At 50.1% G+C, this 22,901-nt stretch overlaps 7 protein-coding genes across 7 annotated transcripts; 2 read left to right on the top strand and 5 right to left on the bottom strand.

Annotated features, from left to right (window-relative positions):
- Positions 1-41: 41 nt before the first annotated feature.
- PENARI_c003G00885 (uncharacterized protein) lies at positions 42-3,060 on the bottom strand (the record flags this gene model as incomplete). The annotated part of the gene is made up of 10 exons (XM_022628061.1): positions 42-1,544; positions 1,595-1,732; positions 1,783-1,823; positions 1,875-1,920; positions 2,093-2,172; positions 2,223-2,286; positions 2,350-2,377; positions 2,452-2,694; positions 2,792-2,896; positions 3,005-3,060. The coding sequence occupies 10 exons, from the start codon at positions 3,058-3,060 to the stop codon at positions 42-44; spliced, it is 2,304 nt and encodes a 767-aa protein (XP_022491561.1).
- Positions 3,061-3,679: 619 nt separating this feature from the next.
- sakA (mitogen-activated protein kinase HOG1) lies at positions 3,680-5,229 on the bottom strand (the record flags this gene model as incomplete). Its single annotated transcript, XM_022628357.1, has 9 exons — positions 3,680-3,785; positions 3,834-4,017; positions 4,076-4,154; positions 4,203-4,559; positions 4,611-4,710; positions 4,758-4,801; positions 4,850-4,979; positions 5,056-5,103; positions 5,174-5,229. 9 exons carry the CDS (start codon positions 5,227-5,229, stop codon positions 3,680-3,682), a joined length of 1,104 nt encoding a protein of 367 aa, XP_022491534.1.
- A 1,893-nt stretch (positions 5,230-7,122) lies between these two features.
- Positions 7,123-8,454, top strand: gpaB (guanine nucleotide-binding protein subunit alpha gpaB; the record flags this gene model as incomplete). The annotated part of the gene is made up of 6 exons (XM_022628447.1): positions 7,123-7,249; positions 7,304-7,649; positions 7,698-7,826; positions 7,876-8,005; positions 8,056-8,294; positions 8,355-8,454. The coding sequence occupies 6 exons, from the start codon at positions 7,123-7,125 to the stop codon at positions 8,452-8,454; spliced, it is 1,071 nt and encodes a 356-aa protein (XP_022491650.1).
- A 2,460-nt stretch (positions 8,455-10,914) lies between these two features.
- On the top strand, positions 10,915-13,913 carry glpV (glycogen phosphorylase; the record flags this gene model as incomplete). The annotated part of the gene is made up of 8 exons (XM_022628642.1): positions 10,915-11,093; positions 11,159-11,171; positions 11,219-11,254; positions 11,305-11,366; positions 11,417-11,520; positions 11,568-11,645; positions 11,692-13,457; positions 13,506-13,913. 8 exons carry the CDS (start codon positions 10,915-10,917, stop codon positions 13,911-13,913), a joined length of 2,646 nt encoding a protein of 881 aa, XP_022491490.1.
- A 323-nt stretch (positions 13,914-14,236) lies between these two features.
- On the bottom strand, positions 14,237-15,358 carry PENARI_c003G06195 (uncharacterized protein; the record flags this gene model as incomplete). Its single annotated transcript, XM_022628429.1, has 3 exons — positions 14,237-14,812; positions 14,875-15,200; positions 15,304-15,358. The coding sequence occupies 3 exons, from the start codon at positions 15,356-15,358 to the stop codon at positions 14,237-14,239; spliced, it is 957 nt and encodes a 318-aa protein (XP_022491861.1).
- Positions 15,359-15,746: 388 nt separating this feature from the next.
- On the bottom strand, positions 15,747-18,053 carry PENARI_c003G10299 (ATP-binding cassette long-chain fatty acid transporter PXA2; the record flags this gene model as incomplete). The annotated part of the gene is made up of 4 exons (XM_022628719.1): positions 15,747-15,825; positions 15,873-16,770; positions 16,818-17,454; positions 17,547-18,053. The coding sequence occupies 4 exons, from the start codon at positions 18,051-18,053 to the stop codon at positions 15,747-15,749; spliced, it is 2,121 nt and encodes a 706-aa protein (XP_022492122.1).
- Positions 18,054-18,620: 567 nt separating this feature from the next.
- Positions 18,621-22,394, bottom strand: PENARI_c003G04390 (putative cell wall biogenesis protein Mhp1; the record flags this gene model as incomplete). Its single annotated transcript, XM_022628305.1, has 3 exons — positions 18,621-19,276; positions 19,330-22,257; positions 22,343-22,394. 3 exons carry the CDS (start codon positions 22,392-22,394, stop codon positions 18,621-18,623), a joined length of 3,636 nt encoding a protein of 1,211 aa, XP_022492035.1.
- Positions 22,395-22,901: the final 507 nt, after the last annotated feature.

Raw genomic sequence — 22,901 nt, forward strand, 5'->3', positions numbered from 1 at the left:
CTCAATCTGAAGCAGTATCCAAGATTGTACATCCGAATTCATTACACATCCCCCTTAACAGGAAGAGCAGTGAACGATCCATCACGCGTATGTCCACCACCAGAAGGAGGCATATCCTCCTTCTGATTCCGACTCTGACTCTGATTCATACCCAACCCAAGACCCTCATTAGGCGTAAGAGCCACGGACGAGAAACCATCCGCATCAAATGTATCCGTGTCTCGCTCGACCTTCTCCTGCGTACGGGTCTGGGGATCACCACCCCGATCCCGATCCTGATCCTCCTTTTCCTCAGCTCCCTCCCCATAAGCCGGGAATCCCTGTGACAAGGGAGACTTGGGGAACGGCACATCAGCAGACTCAGACGTGGACGACTCATCCCTGCGCTGTAATTCGGCGCTGTCGCGCCGTAGGAGGATATTACTCCACCGTTTCCTGCGGCTGACGCTGCGTGTTAGACCGCCTTCGGTGGTGCTATCGATGCTTCCTTCGCTTCTGTGTTGGATTGAGCGGCGACGGCCACGGTCACGGTCTGATTCAGCGATTTCGGTTACGACGGATAATGTTGATGCGGAGGGCGAGGTTATACCCGCTGCTGTGTTTGAGCTCTGGATTGCATTTGCATTTGAGTTTGCGTTTGCGTTGGGATTCGGGCTTGGAGAGGCGCTGCGCTTGTCTTGCCATTCGCGACGTTTTTCGCTCGCCCATGAACCCCACGAGCTGAAATACGCACCTGCTCTTTGGCTTGCTGCGCTGACGGAGGCTTGGGCTTGAGCCATGTCGACTGAAGCGCGAGGGCGGGAGTCGGGGTCCATTGTTGCAGTTGAAGTTGAAGTTGAGGGGGTAGGAGAGGCGGGGGTTTCTTTGTCGATGGATGCGCGTTGGGGTTGGGCTTGTGCTTGTATTGCTTTTTCTTCGTTGCGTTTGCGTTGGGCCTCGCGCATTGACTCGATGTCGGACCAGAAGCTGTTAAAAGCAGCTGTTACTTTCTTTTGGCCGGTTGAGAAGTGGCGGTTCAGGGCTTCGCGGCCTTCGCGGACGCGTTCGTCTAGGTGGAGGTCTGCGACTTGTTGGGAGAGGCGGCGTTGGATGTCCTCCATTGTTAAACCGCCGGCGCTTGGGTGGCGGGGCTCGGTGATTGAGAAGAGGAGGGCGTCGGAAGTGAGGCGAGAGAACATGGCATAGTTGGATGTTGTTTGCCATTGAGTTAGGAATTCCATGTTGAAGTCGATTGCTGGGTCTCCTTCTATGTTGAAGTTCTGTAGTTGGGTTCTGCTGCGGTTGGATTCCCCGGTAGTGCATGAGGAAAGCTCCTCGTGGTATTTCATCGAAGATAACAAGGCCAGCAGGTATTCTTCGAACTGGAGTCGAATGAACTCTTCGGAGCCCATGAAGCCAAGTGTCTTTGGTCTTGAAGGATGCTCCTCATCCCAGGTGTCATTGACGATTTGAGTAAGCAGGTCAATCCAGCGTCTGTCAGCTGCGGAAAGGGCAAGGGCAGTACGCAGAGAAGGGGAGTTGATGACGATACTGTCTTCGTCAAGCTAGTTGCAACTGTCAGATATGGTGTTCCGTGGGGAATAAGGCAACTTACGTTGATTAAAATGTCACTGTAGCGGTCCTTTTGCTGTAGGAGCAGCGAGTTGGTTGAGCCCACCACGTAGGATTTCGTCCCATCATCCGCCAGCAGATCTAGCAGCTGCAGAGGTGTATAGGGGCCGAACATGCTTCCCTGGAGACGAGTTAGCAGAAGCCAGAGAATGCATTCGTTGTACTTCTTACCTTTCCAAAAATCTGTAACGGCAGACCCATGTATGCCAACACTAAAGGGTTAGCAAGCAATTCGCAATCCAACGCCTTGAGATGAACCATACAAGAACTTCTGTCACTCGTCTTGAGAGATGTAGGCTTCTCAACAGTCTGAGAATAGGTATCAAAGGAAGGATCCGCACAGTCCTGGAGACTATTGATGAGGCCGGGTATTAAAGATATAAGAGAAAATTGTATCATGCACAGGCGTTCACAACGCGTTCCAAAGAAAAGCATCTGCATTTATCAGCACTGCTCTGGGGTAAATGACAGGGCCACATACCTTGGGTTGCAACAGCAGTCCCTTGAAGAGAACCAATGTCTGATATTTGAATTCATGAATCATCTCCCGAAGTGAAAGTCCTAGCAGAATCAGCAAAATGTCACATAGCCAGACCAGACAGCATTCTTACCCAAATTTTGATCTTTCGGGCCATCGTCATTCGACAGACTAATCACCAATCCCTCGCGGAATTTCTGAAATCATATTAGCACACCATTCCACCACATCGCTGTAACCGGTCTGTAACCGGTTCATACCTTCAAAATATCAATATCCGAGAAGTCACTAATATCAGCCCCAATTAGCCCCTATCGTTCCACATGCACGGTTCAAGCCATCGCGGGCAATATCCCACATACCATTGCGCAAACCAAGCAGAAGTAACAACAGACAGCTTCTCCCTCAATTGACCAACCCGCTGCGGCGTATCCGTAACAACCACCACAGCCTTTTGTACCGTTGACCGAGTAACATCAGGAGGGCGATTGGTGAGCAGGCTCGAGTCAAGCTGACGAGAACAGGCAATACCAAATAACGAAGTCGCAGGGAGAGTATCCGATTCCTTTCGGCGCAGTGTAAAGTATGAGAATTCCTCAGTCGACCTGCAAATCAACCGGTTAGTTGGTCTGGCGCAAAGTGGGTGCTTCGTTTGGTTGTGGATTGGCCACGGTCAGGGAAAGGGATAAAGGTGGTTCGTACAGATGCGCGCCGTCGGAGAGGGCCATAAATGGTAGCAGGGACCAATCATTTTCGACTGCTGGGTCGGTTCCTTCGTCGGCGATGCAATGTTCAATCTCGGGGCCGCTGCAGATGTCTCAGTCAGTAGGGTTTATTGTGGGGCTGCCAGCGCTTGTTTAAAGTATCAAGTTTCACTTATATGGAGTCCGGGGAATCAAGTGCTCGGTGGCTTACCGTGCATGGTGGAAATCAATCACCAACACAATTGGGTCTTGTTTATGGACAGCCATGGCGCCGGGTCATGGAAGATGGAATCTGGGCAGGAAAGGTAGCTTCAGACGCTTGAGAAGTGATAGCTTGGAAGAGAGGAACTGGTGCTAGGTTGTACTGAGGTTCTTGTCCTCCAAAGCCACAATGTTTCCCATGAAGATGAAGTATCGCAGATCGCGAAACAGGGGAAAATGATATGGTTATCGCGCACGTTGTGACTGGCCGGGGGTGTGGGCGGTGAGTAGCCCCGCCAATCTAACTTGACCCTCAATATCGCCAGTTTATATTGATCACTTAGTTACTTGGTTGTTTAGTTACTTATGTAGTTGTCTAGCTGTTTAATCACTGTTTAGTAGTATTGTAGTAAATTAAATTGCCGAACAAAAAAAGTCAGGTGCCCATCGTTCAAATCAGATCCCCTCATTTCTCCGAATCACCAACCATTTCTGACGACGCCGAATGAGCTATGGACAAATAATTCCAGAAAGACAAAGACAAGGTAGAGAATAAAAATCAAAGATAAAGATAAAACAATGCCGAACTTCACATCTTTTGAAAGATTTATTGAAAGATTTAGGCAGGGGAGATCTGAGACTGATATCAAGGGCAGGGTGTATTATGATGGACACGCAATTATCACTATGCGTATGTCTGAGCGTCGTTACCCTGTACTGCGCCTTCCATCAAAGCCTGACCGGCCTCGTTGCCTTGTTCAATGTTGTGGAAGTCGAGGATCTCGGAGTACCTGAGCAATGTAAGTAAGAGAAAGAGAAGGAGCGAGCGAATCACGTACATCATAATCTTCCAAGTATCCACGGGCAAATCGGCATCATTGAATGACCAATCGAACTTTTCTTGTGCAACAGGCTCATCGGTGGGGTCGTGGTAGGGGGCCAGGTACTCGTGGGCTAATGCGTCGGGGGCTTGAATTCGCTGTTTCGGGTTGAACACCAGCATCTTCTCGAGCAGGTCAACCGCTAGATATACAAGTAAGCGCTTCGTCCAGAACGAATCCATTCCAATCGAGTGACGTACCATCGGCATCAGCGTTCTTGAACTTATTCGCAAGCGGTTGGCGCTCGCGCTTTGGTAGAGACTTGACAAATCGCAGGGTCTGCGTCTTGTTAGCAGTTTTCCGTCCTTCACTGGGATATTCACTTACATTCTCGCTGCAAATGGTTTGAATCACATCATCTGGGGGAGTGCCCAACAGCTCAGTAATGATAGAGAACTGGTTGACATGGTCCTTTCCGGGGAAGAGGGGTTTGCCCTCCAACATCTCGGCGAAAATACAGCCCGCACTCCAGATATCCACCTCAACATCATACTTTTGCCAAGTGAGCATGATCTCGGGCGCTCGGTAGTATCGTGTTGAGACATAACCGGTCATCTGGGGGTCCTGGATGCGAGCCAGGCCGAAGTCGCAAATTTTGAGATCGCAGTTTTCATTTATCAGGATGTTGCTGGGTTTGAGATCCCGGTGAACAACACCGGCGGAGTGCACATATTTCAAGCCACGCTATCAAAAGGTCAGATTCGGATCGGCAGCGGGTTCCCGCGAAAGTCTTACCAAAATTTGGTATAAGAAGTACTGAATGAATTGCTTTTCAAGGGGACGCGAAGTCAGGAGTCGGTGAAGGTCGGTACCAAGAAGTTCGGTGACGAAGTAACTACGGGAATTAGCGTGACGCCCCCACTTTCTGATAACAGATCGTACATGTCTTCCAGAGGCGAAATGAAAATATCGCTCAAGCTGATAATCTGCGCAATGTCAGCATCTCGAATTCACGTAGTACAGGTAGTACAGACGTTTTCGTGGCGGAGATGTTTGAGCAGCTTCAGCTCCCGATAAGTGCGCTTGGATAGAACGGGAGTGCTGAAGGGCTTCATGATCTTCTTGACAGCGACCGGCTGGGCGGTCAATTGGTCTTTCGCAGAACTATCTCGTTGGAATCCCGGTTAGCACGTTCTTAAGCCTCGATATGTAGCCTCGTACGACACAGGATGCAACATACCAGACTAGTCCGAAGGCACCCATTCCCACCGGTTGCAATTCCGTATACCTAAATCAAGAGTCAGCTCTGAACACACTGCGAGAGGACTGCGCGCCTCCCCGCCTGAAGGACTGCGAACCGGCTGGTGATCTCAAAGGTGGTGCCGAAGATCTGGGCACGCACGAATTCCGCCATGATGAAAGAGGGTACGGGTACGGTATTCGTGAGGAAGTCAAGTTAGGAGTCAAAAGAGGGATGAAGCCGAGAAAGGGGCGCAAAGAGCAGAGTGTGTGGGGAAGTGAAAAGCGCAGAAAACAAGGAAGGTATGACGTCCGCTCGGGACCAGGTTTTGGGGCTGACTAAGATCTAGATCTCGCTTTTTATATCTCTTAACTTTCCTGTTCTCGATCATACTCCTATTGGATTTTATGCTCTTATCATCTTTCCTCTCTCTGTCTCTTCCTCTTTATGATATATTGTGTTGCGTTGTTCTGCTCTTCTCTCTCTTCTCTTCTCTCTCAACTTCGCTCCACACCTACGTGGCCTAGACCGGAACAGATCCCGGACTCATTTTCCACCCATTGAGATATGTAGAAAGCCTCAACTTGGACTCAAGATTAATCTGCGCTTAACTGGGTGGTATTTGGGCCACTTCGATCTATAACCCCTCATCTCAATAGAGTCAAGATATACATCTACTGAATCGAAGCTACTCCCCTACCCTACCCCTCCAGGAAGTAATATCCGGTCTGGACCATGTACATCACTCAGCATATCAGATGCACTGCACATGTACACTAAGCCCATTCGGATATGTGTGACGTGGTGGGGCTTGGAATATTTTGACCATGTCATCACCGCTATCTCCCTGGACATATATATTGGGTTGGGCATGGGTGTTTTACAAGAGCCTCCTGAAAATTTAGCCAACTCTTCTAGCTCAACTATACGTTGATATGTTTCGGGACTGTCTCAACCGGTGTTACGGATCTAGCTGAGACCTGTGAAACAAGACCTGCCACGCTACTGCAGGCATGTAACAAAGGCCTTTGAAGGATAAACATGACTGAACAAAGCTGCAGCTGCATTTAAACTCTGGAACTGCCCTTTGTGGTTTCATGTTCCTGTATTGGGACAGAGGGTACTCTGTATATATATATATATCTCGCCCCTGCCCTCTCCCTCTATACTCCCGAGTGTTTGCTTTTTCCGGGTATTACTTGACCTGGTCACAGTGGCGGAATTGACTTCCACTGGGTCAGTGCCCATTCACAGCAAGTTACCGTACAGAGACGAAAAATGACCACAGTTCCATCTCTTACCTGGTATAAATGTGGAGAGACGAGAGACGCTCACCGAACAACCCCGCCAGGATTCAACTGATTGCCTGAGGCAGAAGACCCCGAATTTGCGTCACTCTCTACTAAGAGAATACGGAGGACATCACTCCTTCTTCAGAGATTTTCCAACGAGCTGTTTATAGAAAAAAAGGAAAAAAGACTCTGGGAACGAGGGTGACGCGGCAGCGGTTGAAACCCGTTCAGCCGAATGATCGCTTCGAGTAGACTTTCGTTAGTCGACCAGGGTTGGATCTGACTAGGGAACGTGCCCAACTGTCCCCCCGGGTTTTCCCTTTCCCTTCCCTTACCTATGTCACCTATACCTATGTCCTATAGCTCCTATATCCTAGATCCCATCAAATAGTGTCCCTATACTAAAAATAATACTCGTAATATACCAGGCTAAAGGGTTGATTCCTATACACTACCTGAGTCAGCATCTCCGCAGCATTTCTCGCCCCCTCTCCCGCCCCAGCTATACTCCGTACCTCCTTCCGATCTGGTCGCAATTCTTACCTCACCTGTCACCTCTCAACTGTCACCTTTCACCTCTCACTTACCACTTCTCGCAAAGTACCCTCCCCACACCTCCCTTTACTACTCTCCCGATACTCGCTGGTCGCAGCGATTTTTACTTTGTGAAACTGCCTTCTCCTAAGGCTCCGGCCGTTTGAACCGGCAGACACCGCTCGTGCCGCGCGATTGATGAGTCTAGTGCCTGCTGGCCTGGCACTTTAAGGCGCTCGCGATGGGCTCCTGTTTCAGCTCAGAGTCTGGGGGGGACGCCGAACAGAAGAAACGAAGTCAGATGATCGACCGCAAGCTAGAAGAGGACTCAAGACGACTACGGCGAGAATGCAAAATTCTCCTTTTGGGTAGGCTCTGACGGAAGAGCTGGCTTGGGCCCTGGGCTAACTGGCAAACCGCAGGTTCCGGAGAGAGCGGCAAGTCCACGATCGTGAAACAGATGAAGATTATCCACCAAAATGGCTACACCGTCGAAGAACTGGCACTGTATCGCTTGACGGTCTACAAGAACCTCCTGGATTGCGCCAAAGCGCTCATCGGAGCCTACCACTATCTCCAGCTCGAACCCTCCAGCCAAAAGGTCCAGGATTACATCGCATTCATCGAAGAGTACAACGTGGACCCGGATCCCAACACTACGCTTGATCCGAAAATCGGCGACGCCATCACATATCTCTGGAATGACCCCTGCACATCAACGGTTTTGGAACATCAGAACGAGTTCTACCTGATGGACTCAGCGCCATAGTAAGTGCTTCAACCACGTCTCAGGGATAAATGCTTACATGCGACTAGTTTCTTCGACGAAGCGAAACGAATAACCGCCCCCGACTACATTCCGAACGTCTCAGACGTACTCCGCGCAAGAACGAAAACCACTGGTATCTACGAGACCAGATTCACAATGGGGCAATTGAGCATACAGTACGTGGACCGCAAGACTTGCGATTTGGGACATCCTAACCAGTCACAGCATGTTCGATGTCGGTGGCCAACGCAGTGAGCGAAAGAAATGGATTCACTGCTTCGAGAACGTCACCTCTATCATCTTTTGTGTCGCATTGAGCGAATATGATCAAGTACTGCTCGAAGAGAGCAATCAGGTATGGGACTCCAACTACCGAGTATTCTGGATCGAAGCTGACAATCCTAGAACCGAATGATGGAAAGTTTAGTGCTCTTCGACTCCGTGGTCAACTCTCGATGGTTCATGCGGACAAGTATCATCCTCTTCCTGAATAAGGTCGATCTGTTCCGCCTGAAGCTACCCCGATCGCCCTTGAGCAACTATTTCCCCGATTACTCGGGCGGCAATGACGTGAATCGTGCTGCCAAATACCTGCTCTGGCGATTCAACCAAGTAAATCGAGCACACCTGAACCTCTACCCGCAGTGAGTTTACCCGGCCCTTCGCGATATCTCCATGCATATCTGACCTGTCTTTTTTTCTAGTCTCACCCAGGCCACCGACACAACCAACATTCGCCTGGTCTTTGCAGCAGTCAAAGAAACCATCCTACAGAATGCTCTGAAAGACTCGGGCATTCTATGATCACCTCGCCATCTCCGAGACTCAGTTTCGCGATTAACCTCCCCTCCCGCCTCACAACCTTACGACCATCCCACATCACTTCTCAACGTCGCTTTTGGTGTTATTTGATACCACACTCCCGATTACCCGAACAGCTCCACAACGACCAGTCATACCCTTTTCAATTTCCAACTTCCACACTTCCCTATTCTTGCTTTTGACCAGCTGCAGGCGTTTATGGCGCCTTTCTCGCTTCCAGAACTGATATTTCAGGCACTGGCCCAGGGAAAACCCTTGTTTGGTATCTGCGAGGTGGTATTACTCCTTTCCTAAAGAATCCAATGCCCCATCAGGGGTCTCAATAGCATGCCTGTGAAACCATTCATGGTATCGTCCACCCTGCAATGCTCCTTTCTATTCCTCTTGTATCTCTCCTCTGTCTCTCAATTAGCCCCAAACGAGCGTATTGCCAACCCGAAAAGTCGCCCGATATGTTGGTCTCGACCTTTTAATTTATTTACTCGGATATCCTCATGGGGCTTTTACTAGCTAACCATTGACTCGTTCTTCTCTTCTATTCTTCTATATGTTCGTTATATCTCTTGCTTTTGCCCTTGCTCTGTTCCAGCCTCATTTCCATGCATACCATGGCGGCTCCAATATAATGTGCCATGTTTGCCTCTGATATCTCTCTCCTTCTTCTACCTTTGTCTTGTATTCTCTTTCCTTATTAGCCTATTTACCAACTCGCAGCCAGGAGAGTTTTCTCGCACCGTGCTTTCTGATTTATTTCCCTTCCTTCCGGGTTAGTCCTGCTGTATCCCCTCCAGCTTTTGGTTCTCAACATCCAGACTATCTTTCCTGTTTAGTACTGCAAGAACGGTACTGGGCTTTCCTTGGTCGAAACTATGGCTGGATCCGTTGTTGGCTTGTAGCATACTCATTGTCTGATTATGATTTCTGTTGCACAGTGGGACCGTAGATCGGGGCGTGATATGTCTGGGCAGTGTGCTCTCTTTACTAATAGCCTGGATATCAAATCACTCCCGTTTGGGTTGCCTTTATTCTGGAATGCTGCTCGTTGGTCAGAACCTTTCGTATACAGAAATTCATCAGCTTTTGTCATGTTATGACCTAGTTGCAGGATGAACCACTCAGCGAAGTTTGGTCTCTCACAGTGAAAACAGTCATCCAAATCACCGCAGACCACATGCCCACCCTTCTACAGGCCTATGCCGTCTGTACCTGTGCTCCCAGCCCGAAATATATGCTCGTATTGAAGCAGCCACTGAACTAATTTTCTTCAAGAACAGCCCTGACTAAGACGCAGGCAGTCTCCACCTCGCACCCCCATGCAACCCAGCAGCCACAGACATCATAGCTTAGGCCCAGCCCCGCTAATAAGAGCTGCTTTGCTCAACACCTCTCTTCCATCCCTCGAGGTTATATTACTGTTTGTCTATGCACTCCCCCCGCAGCGAGATCATGCAACCGACCGCGGGGATTGCGACTAACTCAACCAGCAGTAAGACTAAGAAAAGCATGGACATGCAAGTCCACACCATACACTGAGCATATCTTACATACTTCTAAGGAATGTAAGTACATCAAAGTATGTGAGAGAGGCGTGGAGAGAAAGAAAGAGCAGAGAATCATTGATCTACATGGCCCCCTCATATCCGCTCAAAACTACATGTTCCAGACAGCTTAGCTTCCCCAGAAAGCGAATTAGTTAGGAAATGACCGGCGCCAGTGTTGGTTCTAGCTCCCATCCGTGCAGGGGTCTCCCATCTGCGCGTGGACATCATGCGGCATTGGGTATGCAATACGCCTGTATGTGGCGTTCGCGGGGTATGGGTAACAGCTTGGAGGAGGGGAAGGACCGACTGTATGTACATGTTTTGTAGGAATATAAGCTGGATATGGGATATTAGATACATTGGAAAGGGTTATCTTTCCACATGGCGACGAGACAGGTATTTCCGGATGTACTCGGGTAGGGTTTGGGAATCTATAGAGCCGTATTGGGGATGTAGTGATTGTACAGGGCAAGTATACGGGGACAGGGACATGGGAAAGTATCCAAATATGCAGAGGAGAAAAGCAGGGAAATGAACATGGCATGATGAGGAGTATAATACCTATACTACCTATACTACCTATAGCTACGTAGCTGTATACTACTCATTGACGGCACGTCGATAAGCTCAGTACCCGCTCTCCGCATGCGGCGATATAGATATACAGAGTTGATTAATAGTTAATGATTAATTGAATTATAGTAAATTTATTAATTAAATAGCTAGGTAAGTTATTGAGAAATGTCTAAACTAAAAAAAGTAGATGGCCTGACGGGATCCGAGGGTGTCACCAGAGTCATGACTGCATGAACTGCACTTTCCCCTCTTTCCTTTTAACCTCCCTCCCACTCTCTATTCTTTCCTCTCTATTTCCCTTCTACATTCTACATACATCCTCACCATGGCCGAGTCTGAACCCCGTCGCGAGCGGAGACCCTCCGTTGGAGCTCCCATTGCCGACCTTCAAGGTCCCGTCGGCCCCGGATTTAGTCGTCCCAAGCACAAACGCACCTACACTGGTCTGGGACCAGCTGAGATCAAGAGTGTGGAAGCCAGTATCCCTGAACCACTGCGAGAGGCGTGAGTACTTGTTTGTGTTGTATCTTTGTCTTGGATTTGGGGTACTGACCATTGCAACCCTGCAGCTGGAAGAAACATGTATGCAATCAACTCTCGGATTTGACTAATGCTAATCTTCCAATTAGTCCGCAAATGAATTTACGAACAAAGAGGAATTTGAGGTCAGTGCTGGATATTATTCATTATTCGCCTGATCGCTGACACCTTATAGAAAGAGCTTGTACGCCACATCGAGACCACGCTTGCTCGTTCGCTGTACAATTGCGACGAGTTGTAAGTTCACTATACCCTTGGTCATGACTTGGCAATTGATTTGTTTCCAGGGCCGCGTACTCCGGCACTGCGCTCGCTTTCCGTGACCGGTTGATCATCGAGTGGAATAGGACGCAGCAGCGTCAGACTTTCACCGACCAGAAGCGAGTCTACTGTAGGTGCTTAATTACTTGACCAACGTAATTGCTAATCCATTTCCAGATTTGTCTCTTGAGTTCCTCATGGGTCGTGCTTTGGACAATGCTATGCTCAATGTTGGATTGAAAGAGGCCGCTCGAGGTGAGTTGTGCAGCAGTCGTGACATGACAACACTGACACGTACTAGAGGGATTGAGTGATCTCGGCTTCCGAATCGAGGACGTTATCGACCAGGAGCACGATGCGGCTTTGGGCAACGGTGGCCTGGGACGTCTCGCGGCGTGTTTCTTGGACAGCATGGCAACGCTGAACTACCCTGCATGGGGATATGGTCTGCGGTACCGCTATGGTATCTTCAAGCAGGAGATTATCAATGGATACCAGGTGGAAATCCCAGACTACTGGCTTGACAACAACCCTTGGGAGTTCCCACGGCACGAAATCACAGTCGACATTCAATTCTATGGTAATGTGAAGAAGTACCAGGGAGAGAATGGCAAGATCATCCACTCATGGGAGGATGGCGAGATTGTTCGAGCAATTGCATACGATGTCCCCATCCCCGGGTACGGTACCAAGACGACCAACAACCTCCGCTTGTGGTCCAGCAAGGCCAGCAGTGGAGAGTTCGACTTCCAGAAGTTCAACGCTGGAGATTATGAAAGTGCCGTGGCAGACCAACAGAACGCTGAAACAATCTCGGCTGTTCTCTACCCCAACGATAACCTCGAGCGGGGAAAGGAGCTCCGTCTGAAACAGCAGTACTTCTGGTGCGCTGCCTCGCTGTTTGACATTGTCCGGCGATTCAAGAAGACCAAGAGAGCTTGGAGCGAGTTCCCGGATCAAGTTGCGATTCAGCTGAACGACACTCACCCCACACTTGCCATTGTAGAGTTGCAACGCATCTTGATTGACAAGGAAGGTCTGGAATGGGATGAGGCATGGAACATCGTGACCAAGACCTTCGCGTACACCAACCACACCGTTTTGCCCGAAGCCCTGGAGAAGTGGTCTGTTCCACTGATGCAAAACTTGCTCCCTCGGCACTTGCAGATTATCTATGAGGTGAATCTGTATTTCCTGCAATCTGTTGAGAAGCGATTTCCCAAGGACCGGGACATCCTGTCGCGCGTCTCCATTATTGAAGAGTCGCACCCCCAGATGGTGCGCATGGCCTATCTGGCCATCATCGGCTCTCACAAAGTCAACGGTGTAGCTGAGTTGCACTCGGACCTTCTCAAGACCACTCTTTTCAAGGACTTTGTGGAGATCTATGGAGTCGACCGCTTCACCAATGTCACCAACGGCATCACTCCTAGACGTTGGCTGCACCAGGCGAACCCTCGGCTGTCTGCTTTGATTGCGGATAAGCTTGGCAGTTATGATTTCCTGAAGGATCTCACACTTCTTGACAAGATTGAGGCATTTGTTGACGACAAGGCCTTCCGGGAAGAGTGGGCGGAAATCAAACGGGAGAACAAGGCGCGACTTGCCAAGCATATTAAGGCTACTACTGGATTCGACGTGAACCCCAACGCTCTGTTTGATGTGCAGGTGAAGCGTATTCACGAGTACAAGCGCCAGCAGCTCAACATTTTCGGCGTCATTCACCGCTACCTGACCATCAAGGACATGACCGCCGAACAGAAGAAGAAGGTGGTGCCTCGTGTTTCCATCTTTGGAGGCAAGGCTGCTCCAGGATACTGGATGGCGAAGACAATCATCCACCTCATCAACAAGGTGGCCGAGGTTGTGAACAAGGATCCGGAGATTGGTGATCTCTTGAAGGTAATCTTCATCGAGGACTACAACGTCAGCAAGGCCGAGATCATTTGCCCCGCCTCGGATCTCAGCGAGCACATTTCCACCGCCGGTACCGAAGGCAGTGGTACTAGTAACATGAAATTCGTCCTGAACGGAGGTTTGATCATCGGTACCTGTGACGGAGCTAATGTAAGATAATCCCCACATCCCAACCATATCATACTAACCCTAATCTAGATCGAAATCACCCGCGAAATCGGCGAACAGAACATCTTCCTCTTCGGCAATCTCGCCGAAGACGTCGAGGATCTCCGTCACCGACACTTCTACGGCAATTTCAAGCTTGACCCCCAGTTGGAGCGCGTCTTCAACGCAATCAAGGGCAACACATTCGGCGACGCTGGCGACTTCTCCGCCCTCACCAGTTCCATTGAGGAGCACGGCGACTACTACCTCGTCTCAGACGATTTCAACTCCTACATCACCACACACGAGATGGTCGACGAGGCATTCCTCAACAAAGAGGAGTGGCTTGCTAAGTCGATTAGCTCTGTGGCGCGCATGGGCTTCTTCTCGATGGATCGTGTCACTAACGAGTATGCGGATAGCATTTGGAATGTTGAGCCGCTGAATGTTGAGGAGTAGGCTGGTAGTACTACCTACAGTCTCGAGATTGATTTCGTTTGCATGATTTATGGATTCATCAGGACTTTGCATTCACATTGGTATAATCAATTTGGTTTATTTCCTACAACCACAACAACTATCATTAAGAAACCTTGTAATATATCGTATGATTTTATTTTATATTCAATTGATCTATCCAGGACTTCTCTTTGAACAATACCGCCCGGAAGATTCTATCTCTAGACATTATTCATGACAAACATTGAACATATCACCCATCCATGCAGAACAAACAAATAGAATATCAAACCAAACCAGAAACTCAAAACTAAAAAACCAAACTAAGCAGAAGTCTCATCCCCTTCCTGAATAGTCGAAGGCTTATGACCCTGCGGCAAAGCCGAAGTATTCAAAGGCTCCGAAAAGGTCTCGGGCCAAAGGAACATCTTCTCCTCGTTAGAAGGCGTAGCAGCTGTCATAAGCGTCGGAACAGCCTCCTTAGAAGAAATCCGTCGCCACATATTAGCACGAGGGTTATACCGCACCGGTTTACCAACACCACCCGTCTTCTTCTGATCTTCACGCGAAATAGCCTCAACCTCGCGTTTGATATCAGAGAAGGTATCGAAGGGCGTGTAGGGGATACCGTGCTCGATGCAGTGTTCTTCGAGGCGGAGGCCGCGGCGTGCGAAAAGGACGTCTGCTTCGCGGGCGGCGGCTAGGTCGGAGACTCCGTCGCCAATGAAGACGATCAGGGGGATTTCGTCTGGTGTGCATTCTGCTTGGGCTTGTTGGCGGGCTGTGTTTACGCTCATTGCTTTGTCGTGGCCTGATTCGGAGGCGTCGCGCCAGACGGGTTTCCAGGGACTGCCGTCTACTATTTGGACGTCGTTTGCTACGATATCGATTGAGGAAGCCTAGTTTGGTTTTTGTTAGTTTTTTATTTGGATTTGGATTTGGGATTTGGGGTTTGGTTTACCTCTTTCTCGCCGAGGAAGATATCAAGGACTCGCTGCAGGATTGGCTTGAGACCGGCGCTGATGATGTTGAATGGGAAGCCGTTTTCGGCACAGTATAGGTGGAATTCTTGGAAGCCCGGGTCGATTTGGAGGTTCTTTTCCATGACATCGAAGCCGTCGCCGAAGGGGATTGTTAGGGATCCCCACATGTCATCGGAGATGTCACGGAAGGATCGTTCGCCGGTTTTGAATTGCTCTTCTAGTTTGTTGCGGTAGGCGGCACCGCAGCCATGGTGGTCCACTAGGATGTGGCCAGTATCTTGCATGAAGATTGTGCCATCGAAGTCTAGTTATATTTAGCATTGGTACTTTTTTGCGATTGGGTAGGATTGGAGGGTTTTCCCGGATTGGGGTTGGACAGGACAAGGATGGGGGTTAGAGGTTCGTACCAGAGAAGATAATGATCTTTCTCTTTTGATCGACGGGCTGCGCTTGTTGGGTCATTTTATACAGTCTTAGGGAGGAGAGTATGTAACTATAGTGAACTGGAAGTAGAAGGATATGTGAACTATAGGAAAAGGGAAAAATGTGAAGAAACGGATAAGGCAATGTAAGTAGCCGTTCATCCGGACATGTCGTACCTTGGTCAAGTCGTGGCAAACAAGACAGGGACAATGACGTCGGTGAACGACATCAGTGTGGGCCGAGGAAGCGGTGGGTCTTGCCGAGTCTGCAGCCACTGATTGGATAGTTCAGATCCCGAGAGCCGAACTGCCGTCAAGGCATGTCCCGAGAGGATGTGATTGGCTGGAAAGAATGGGGGCTGTCATCTATGAAAATACATCGTACATTTGAACGCTAAGATACAAGTCAAAATAGGGTAAATTAGGGTCTAGATAGCTGTCAACTCGGCGATCCGACGTTGCAGCTCTGGCACCGCTCGTAGCTGCAGGTCCAACTCTTCCTTCTCACTATAACAAAGTCAGCAATGATTAACCACGAATATCGGGTAACTTACTCTTCCAGTTTCAGACGCCGCTCCCAGTCCAGACCGGTAAAGATATAGCCTCCCTCTCCGTCGAACTGCAGGATCTTCTGGTGATATTTCCAGAGGCTGCGTCGATGTGAGACTGTCATCAGTGTGGTGCCCAGCTTTTTGGCCGTCTCATACATGACCTTCTCAATCTCCAAGGTTACTGAGGACGTACACTCATCCAGGATGGCGAACTTGGGCCGGTGGTAGAACAGACGAGCCATGGCAATGCGCTGCTGGAGACCACCAGACAACACATCACGCCACTCTTCCTCTGCATCCCAGCCTCCAGGGCGGTCTACGACGGACGCGATCTCAACCACAGAAAGAATGTCATAGAGATCGGCGTCGGTGATACCCTTGGCACGCATCTCACGAACTCCATCTGGATAGATGACCTGTTGCCGCAGAGTTCCACGGGATAGATATGGTCGCTGTGGGATGTAGAAGATGTCCTGGAAGGGAGGCTTCTTCACTGTTCCTCCGTACACCGGCCAGAGCCCACCCAGGATCCGGAAGAGAGACGATTTACCGCAGCCGTTGGGTCCAACAATCAAGAGATGCTCACCAGGGTGGACAGTGAAGGACAACTTGCGCACCAAGACGTCTCCATTTGGTGATACAATCGGTACGTCGGTGAACTCGATGGCGTCGCTCTCCATGACTTCGCCTCGACCAGACAACACAGCTGCATTCTCCTCGGTAGAGGCAGAGGATACCAGCTTCTTCTCAAATCGACCAGCCAGGAGGTCGTCCATAACTTCCAACAAAGACGAGACACGCGATGTGTAGCCAGCAAGCTCCGAAATCTCCTTGTAGGAGAACATTAAACGGCCAAAGGCATCTGATGAGGAAAGCAACATCCGACGGTTCGTGACAAAGCCTAGTACAATCAGCATAAACACACTAGCCCAGAGGAAACAAACTCACTTTCTGTGTGATCTCCCATACTGTGAGTGGTCTGTCCAGGAATCTTGAAGAAGACAGGCACACTGCAGAGAACCAAACCCAGAGCACCCCAGAAATACTTGATCACAAAATCCTCCATGAACCCATGATACAGTCTCCTGCGCAAAATGCGATTCACATGCTTGATAAGAGTAAAGTACCCCTTATCCAGGGTATCCTTCTCAGCTTCGTGGCCGTGGTATAGAGCCACCTCTTCATTGTAATCGATAAGCCGCGAGTGCAAGAACCGGAACTCACCCTCCAAGCGAGCCTCATCCGCCACGTATTTACCAAATGGCGGAGTCAGCATGCGCATGACGTTGGCTGACAGCTGCACGAGCAGACTCATAATGAACAATCCTTCTCCTCCCACATTCTTTGACAGGGAGTAGTTGTAAATAGCCATATCGAGAATCGGCTTGGCCAAGTTGGAGTATAGTTCAGCCAGACTATCCGAGAAACGAGACACATCGACCGTGACAAGCTGGTCGGGGTTCTTGATGCGGTCGTCCAAGGCGGAGATAGCATAGAAGGTCATATTAGACAGATACTTCTCATGGATATAATCAGTAAGACGCTTGCGATAGCTCAGTGCGAGCTTGCATTGGTGGTATGAGAGCTAAACCGACAAGCGATCAAGTCAGCAAGAAGATCGACCGGTCGCATATGCGATACTAGCCGGATAACTCGACGTTATCACCAACAACTCACCATAGAATTAGTAAAAGTAGCAGGAACAGCGACAATCATCCACCAAACAAGGCCCAGTAAGAAATCCTTCCCCTTACCGCGCACCAAGTTGCTCACGAGTCTTCCATCCAACTCAGCAACATACAAACTGAGTAGGGTGCGCAGGACCAAGAAAACACTATGGCTAACCAGCAAGCGTAGCTCCTTACTCCGCCACCCAGGGATGACGATCTTCAGCAAGCGAAGCAAATGCTTAAAGAACTCGCGGTTGATCTCGACTCGCTTCTTGCGGGGTTGTTCTTCGTCGCCGAGACTGCTGGTGCCGGGCCGTCGGCGGAGCTCGACTTGCTGGGTCGCGGCTTTCTGTTCGGAGATTGCATTATGGATTCGCTTGGCGAGCGCTGCGAAGAGGGCTAGATAGACGGCGCGAGAGATGCGGGTGCGGTGACGGAGGTAGAGAGTTGTTAGGCTCGAGAGGATCTGTTTGATGGAGCGCTCGGGCGGTAGCAGTTTGGACTGAACGGCCATGGCGATGCTGTTGTTACTGTTCAGCCGGAATCTGGGGCATACATGACCGTTCACAATGGGAGTTGGAGAGTTGGTGAGAGTGAGAGGTGAGGAGAGGAATGACGGAGGTCCTGACATGTGATACCCCAGAAACCCGGGGAAGTCCAACCGAGGAACTTCAACTGCCACAATACAACTATAAGTACTCCGTACAACTGTGGGAATAACCCCCAAGTCTCGAGTATACAACGAGATTACAAAACTCGAGCGCAAATTAAATGCTCGAATTTGTCACTTGAATCATTTATTATTAGGATATCCGTGAAACCCGCCCGTTTCAGGCTAAATTGGTACTTGCAGTCGATTACATACATGTGCACATATACAGAATGACAAAATGACGATAAAGTAAAATGCTGGAACAAACTGCCCCCTTGTGTCAGTCATATATACAATAGACTGCAGGCTGTCGGCAGATCAACAAAGACACGCGCATAGGTATGTACAGGTATTGGGAAATAACGTTAAAAGTTCAAGTCGTAAAAAAAATACATAATAAGCTGAGATGATATGACCTAAATGTAAAAGTTAAGGGGACTTGGCCTCTGATTCATCAGAGTCCTTCTTATGTTCTGGGTTGTTTCGAAGCCGAAGACCACTGTTGATCTGGGCAGCGATCTGGGACTGCTTGAAGCGCTCGAATCCTTCGGCATCTTGTCGCTGGACGGCCCAAAGTTCGTCAACGGTGGTGCCGAGTTCCTCGAAGGCCCTGTCGTTTTCGAAGTTGTCGAAATTGGACAAAGACTGCTCGTCGTGGAGACGATCGAGCTTCTGGCGGAGAGCGACGATGTGGGAATCGTCGTTATCTTTGTCTTCGTCGCCAGAGCCGGGGGCGAGGGATGGTTTGAGAAAGTCGCGGCGGAGGTTCTGGCCGATACGATGAATTTGACCTTCCTGGGAGGTCATGGCACGAGAGTGGAGCGAAGTCATGGAGCTGGCGCGGGACAGGCGGACGGCATAGTGGTCGCCATCTTCCTCGTCGGCTCCAGTCTCGTCAAGTTGGCTGTTGTTCAAGTTGCCACCAGTAGCCATGGAACCAGTGCCGTCTTCATTAGAGTGTTGGGAACTAGTATCGGGGGCTGGGACAGCGGGTGCGGTTTGGGGACTGATGCGAGTTTCTGGGTACTCGTCCTCGAAGCGCTGGATCATCCTGTGCAAGGTGACATCCAAGAATTGCAAGCGGCCTGAATGAAGTTAGCATATGACACCAGACCTATTAAACAATTGCCCAACTTACGGTAATTCGCATCATTGCCAGCACGATCCTCACGAATGAGAGCTGACTGAATCCGAGTTCTGATATTCCGGGCCGATTCAAGCAGATTCTTCGACATGTCACGGGGCCGTTTGCTAACAACACTGCGAGACTTGCGGCGCCTGGGAGTTGTAGTGCCACTTGCCGGTGCAGAGTGATCCCCAAGAGCCTCGAGACCCTGCTGGTCCAGATTTCCGAGGCAAACGCCCAATGCCTTGACCACACCTGTACCGCCAATAACATAGTCCTCGTCTGGAGCCACCTCGTCATCCTCGTCACACGGCTCTTCGGAGGGGAAACTATACCCGACAATGTGTTGCAGGATTTCAGGCACAGGAACATCCTTAGCTCCAAGGTGATCGAAAGAGTCGGAAAGCTCTTCCGCAATGGCACCCCCTTCGAGATTTCGTAGCGAGTAGGCCACGATCTGCGATGCCAGGGCTTTGACAACTTCGTTGTTTTCGGCGCTGGGTACATCGATATCGACTGCAATGATGGTTCGTGAAACACGCACAGCGGCCATCATAGACGCATATACAGCACATGCCTCTTCCTGGGCAACAGCATCGGTGGTAGAGGCCAGGTCCTCGATTTGTTGGTTTTCCAGAATATTCAAATGACAAAGACTGGGGCACTCTGGAAGCACCTCGGCAAGACCAATGACATGATCTGGGGTGAGATCGACATCAGCCAAATGGAAGCGCTTCAAAGACGGCATCTTTGGCAAGAAGCGACGGAATGCCCCAAGAGCACTGGGCTGAGCTGAGAATAACTCGCGATTGTGAGAGAAATCGATGAAGCGGAGGTTGTGGATCTGGGCAAGGGCTTGGAGCAGTGGATAGATCACTGACGGGTTCAAGGAACAATCGGCTAGACTCAAAGCCAAGAGTGGCTGCTCAGGCTCAATCGCATTCGTGACAAGATCAAGATCATCCTTGATGGCGTTGCCACCTAGGTCCAGGCCTTCACACTGACCGATCTTGAGATACTCAACCACATGTTCCAATCCCTCTCTCGTCAGACCGTTGTTGGCGAAGCCGAGCCTTCGCAAGCCCATCTTGGTGCTTGCCTGGCAGATTTGTTGGACGGCATCAACCGAAGGATAGCACTCACTCATAAGCAATTCTTCAAGGTGATCACCACCAAAGCGCTCTGCCAGGGCACTAGCGAAGACAGTGCTCACATCAACTGTCTGTGGCTGGGTTTGACCTGGTGCGCCAGAGCCACCGATCGCAATCTGACCACGAGGGAAAGGAATGCCAGACAAATCGATGGCTTTCAAAGATTTAGACAAGTGAATGAAGAGACTAATGTGACGCCATCCTTCTCGTCCAATCTTAGGATTGTTCTTCAAAGAAAGCTTTTCCACAACACCATATCTTTCATGATCCTTAACACCCGGGGACTCGGGTCTTCGAGATCGTCTCCGTCGGTAGCGCATCTGTTCCACTGTCTTGGTAGAAAGCAGACCTGCAAGAATGGCACGCACGGACGCATCCGTTAGTGCGCAATTTTCAAGAATCAACTTGCGGACTGGGACAACAGCAAGCCAATCACTGAAAGTTGTTAGGTCCTGCGATGTCATCGGGAAGTTGCTGAGATCCAGAGCCGCCACTGTACCGGGAGATTCAGCCAATGTTGATGAAGGTTTGGAAATCTCGTCAACCACTCTCTTGAGAACGGGCGTTTCGCGCAGCTGACAGCATCGACGATAGATGCGCACAGGATCGGTTGTCGGGTGGCTTTGCGTTTTGGATCGAGAGACGCCTGGCGGTGATGCTTGAGGTTCCTCCTCGTCATGCTCGGCATCCAGTTGCAATGGTACCGAGCCGTTTGCCACCGCTTGCCGCCGCTTTCTTTCCTTCCGTTCTTTCCGCTCTGCCTCCGACCGTTTCTTTTTCTCTTGCTTCCTTGTTGGATCAGTCCCTTCGCCATTTGGAGCAGATTCGGTAGATGGTTTGGGTGCTGTGGTGTCTTTGGGGGGAGAAGAAGACTGGGTAGCCGCATCGCGTGTAGCCTGAGCAGGAGCCGGTGGAGAAGCATCCTTTTCAGCCAAGGCAGTTTCTGGATGTTTCAAGGCGGCTGCTTCCTCTTTCCCCTTCGACTTGAGATCTGCCTTCTTAGACTTGTGGGTATTAGACTCGGGGAGAGGCTGCCGTAGTTGGTTGGTCGGAGGAGCTTCCTCGTCGTCATCGCGGTGTGATATTCCCGCAATTTCCACGTCCACACAGAAAGCCACACGGTTTAGTTTAGCCTGGTTTAGGTCTGGGACTTTGCATCGGTGTCGATTCTGGTCGATGTTCATCACACGACGCGGGCAGATGGAATCATTGGGATTCAACTTGGGCAAACCACCAGAATTGGACGAAAACTTGCGCAGAGCATTGTGAATAAACGACGCGCCTTTAGGTGATGTCGAATTAAACGGGTTGGAGTCGTCTTTTTTCTCCTCTTCCTTGTCCTTCGGGGAGTAGGCAGCGCCGAACGGATTGTGTGTGTCGAGGGGTGAAGTCGTTTTCGGACTTGCAGGACTAGATTTTAGACTAGATTGCGACGGCGGCGTAGACCCAGACGAGAATTTCGAGCTCAAATTGGATATCCAGGAGTTTCGTCGTCCAATGGGCTTCGGGTCGCTTTTTCGCGAAGCCGGAGATGGCGTGGATGCCTTTTGCTCCTCATTCTTCTCCGCTGGTTGTGGCTTCGATTCTACTTGCGTTATATCGCTCTGAGGGGCTTTCTTCGGCTCCGAGGAAGGGAGAGGGTGTGCCGGTTGCGCCGGGCTACTGTTGGATCGATTTCTCCGGTGCGACTTGGGAGGGGAGGATGCTGGCTGCTCTGTGCCAGCTCCGGGTCCCGGCCTTTCACTAGTCGTAGTCGCCGAATTCACAGACTTCGTGCGAGATAAATGGTCTGAATCAAGTGTCAGAAGTGTTATCTCCAAGGCCTGCCATACCCCGGGTTCGGAGAAATCGCTTGCAAGGAAAGTCGGACGTACCTTTCTGTGAATGATGAAGCCAGCTCACGTCCACGGTCTGAACGCCCTCCATGTTGAGATGACCTCGCTCGATCTTAATGTTCAGAAAGACTGAGTCCGGAGCAGGTGTCGAGGTTGGTCAGCGGTGTGGCGTTGTATGACGGGAGTGACTGAATAGGATCTAAATCGTATGACGCATTATTGACTGTTCCCCCACTTCTCATGGATGATCGCAAGAAGACGGTTTGAAGAGACAAATCAAGTGGACAGTACTAAAACCGCGCCAGAGGACAGCAAATGGAAGTGCCGCAATGATGTGCCGTATGATCTGCGACCGAGGGTTCCGTTATACACCGCTACAGGAAATGACAGCGCATGGCCATTGGGAGTAACGAAGAATGCATAGTGAATCAAGAAAGAAGATTTCCAGAAGGAAAAGCCCAGGAGACTCCGGATGGGGTAGTTTAAGCAATGGAATAAGGTGACATAATAAGGTAATTGGGCCGGGGGGAGGCTCCACTGAGGCACGTGAGCGTCGAGTCCCGTATCATATCCACGTGACCCAGTACGTACTGTATGG

The sequence above is a fragment of the Penicillium arizonense genome (genome assembly GCF_001773325.1).
Source record: "Penicillium arizonense strain CBS 141311 chromosome Unknown PENARI_contig003, whole genome shotgun sequence".
NCBI lineage: Eukaryota > Fungi > Ascomycota > Eurotiomycetes > Eurotiales > Aspergillaceae > Penicillium > Penicillium arizonense.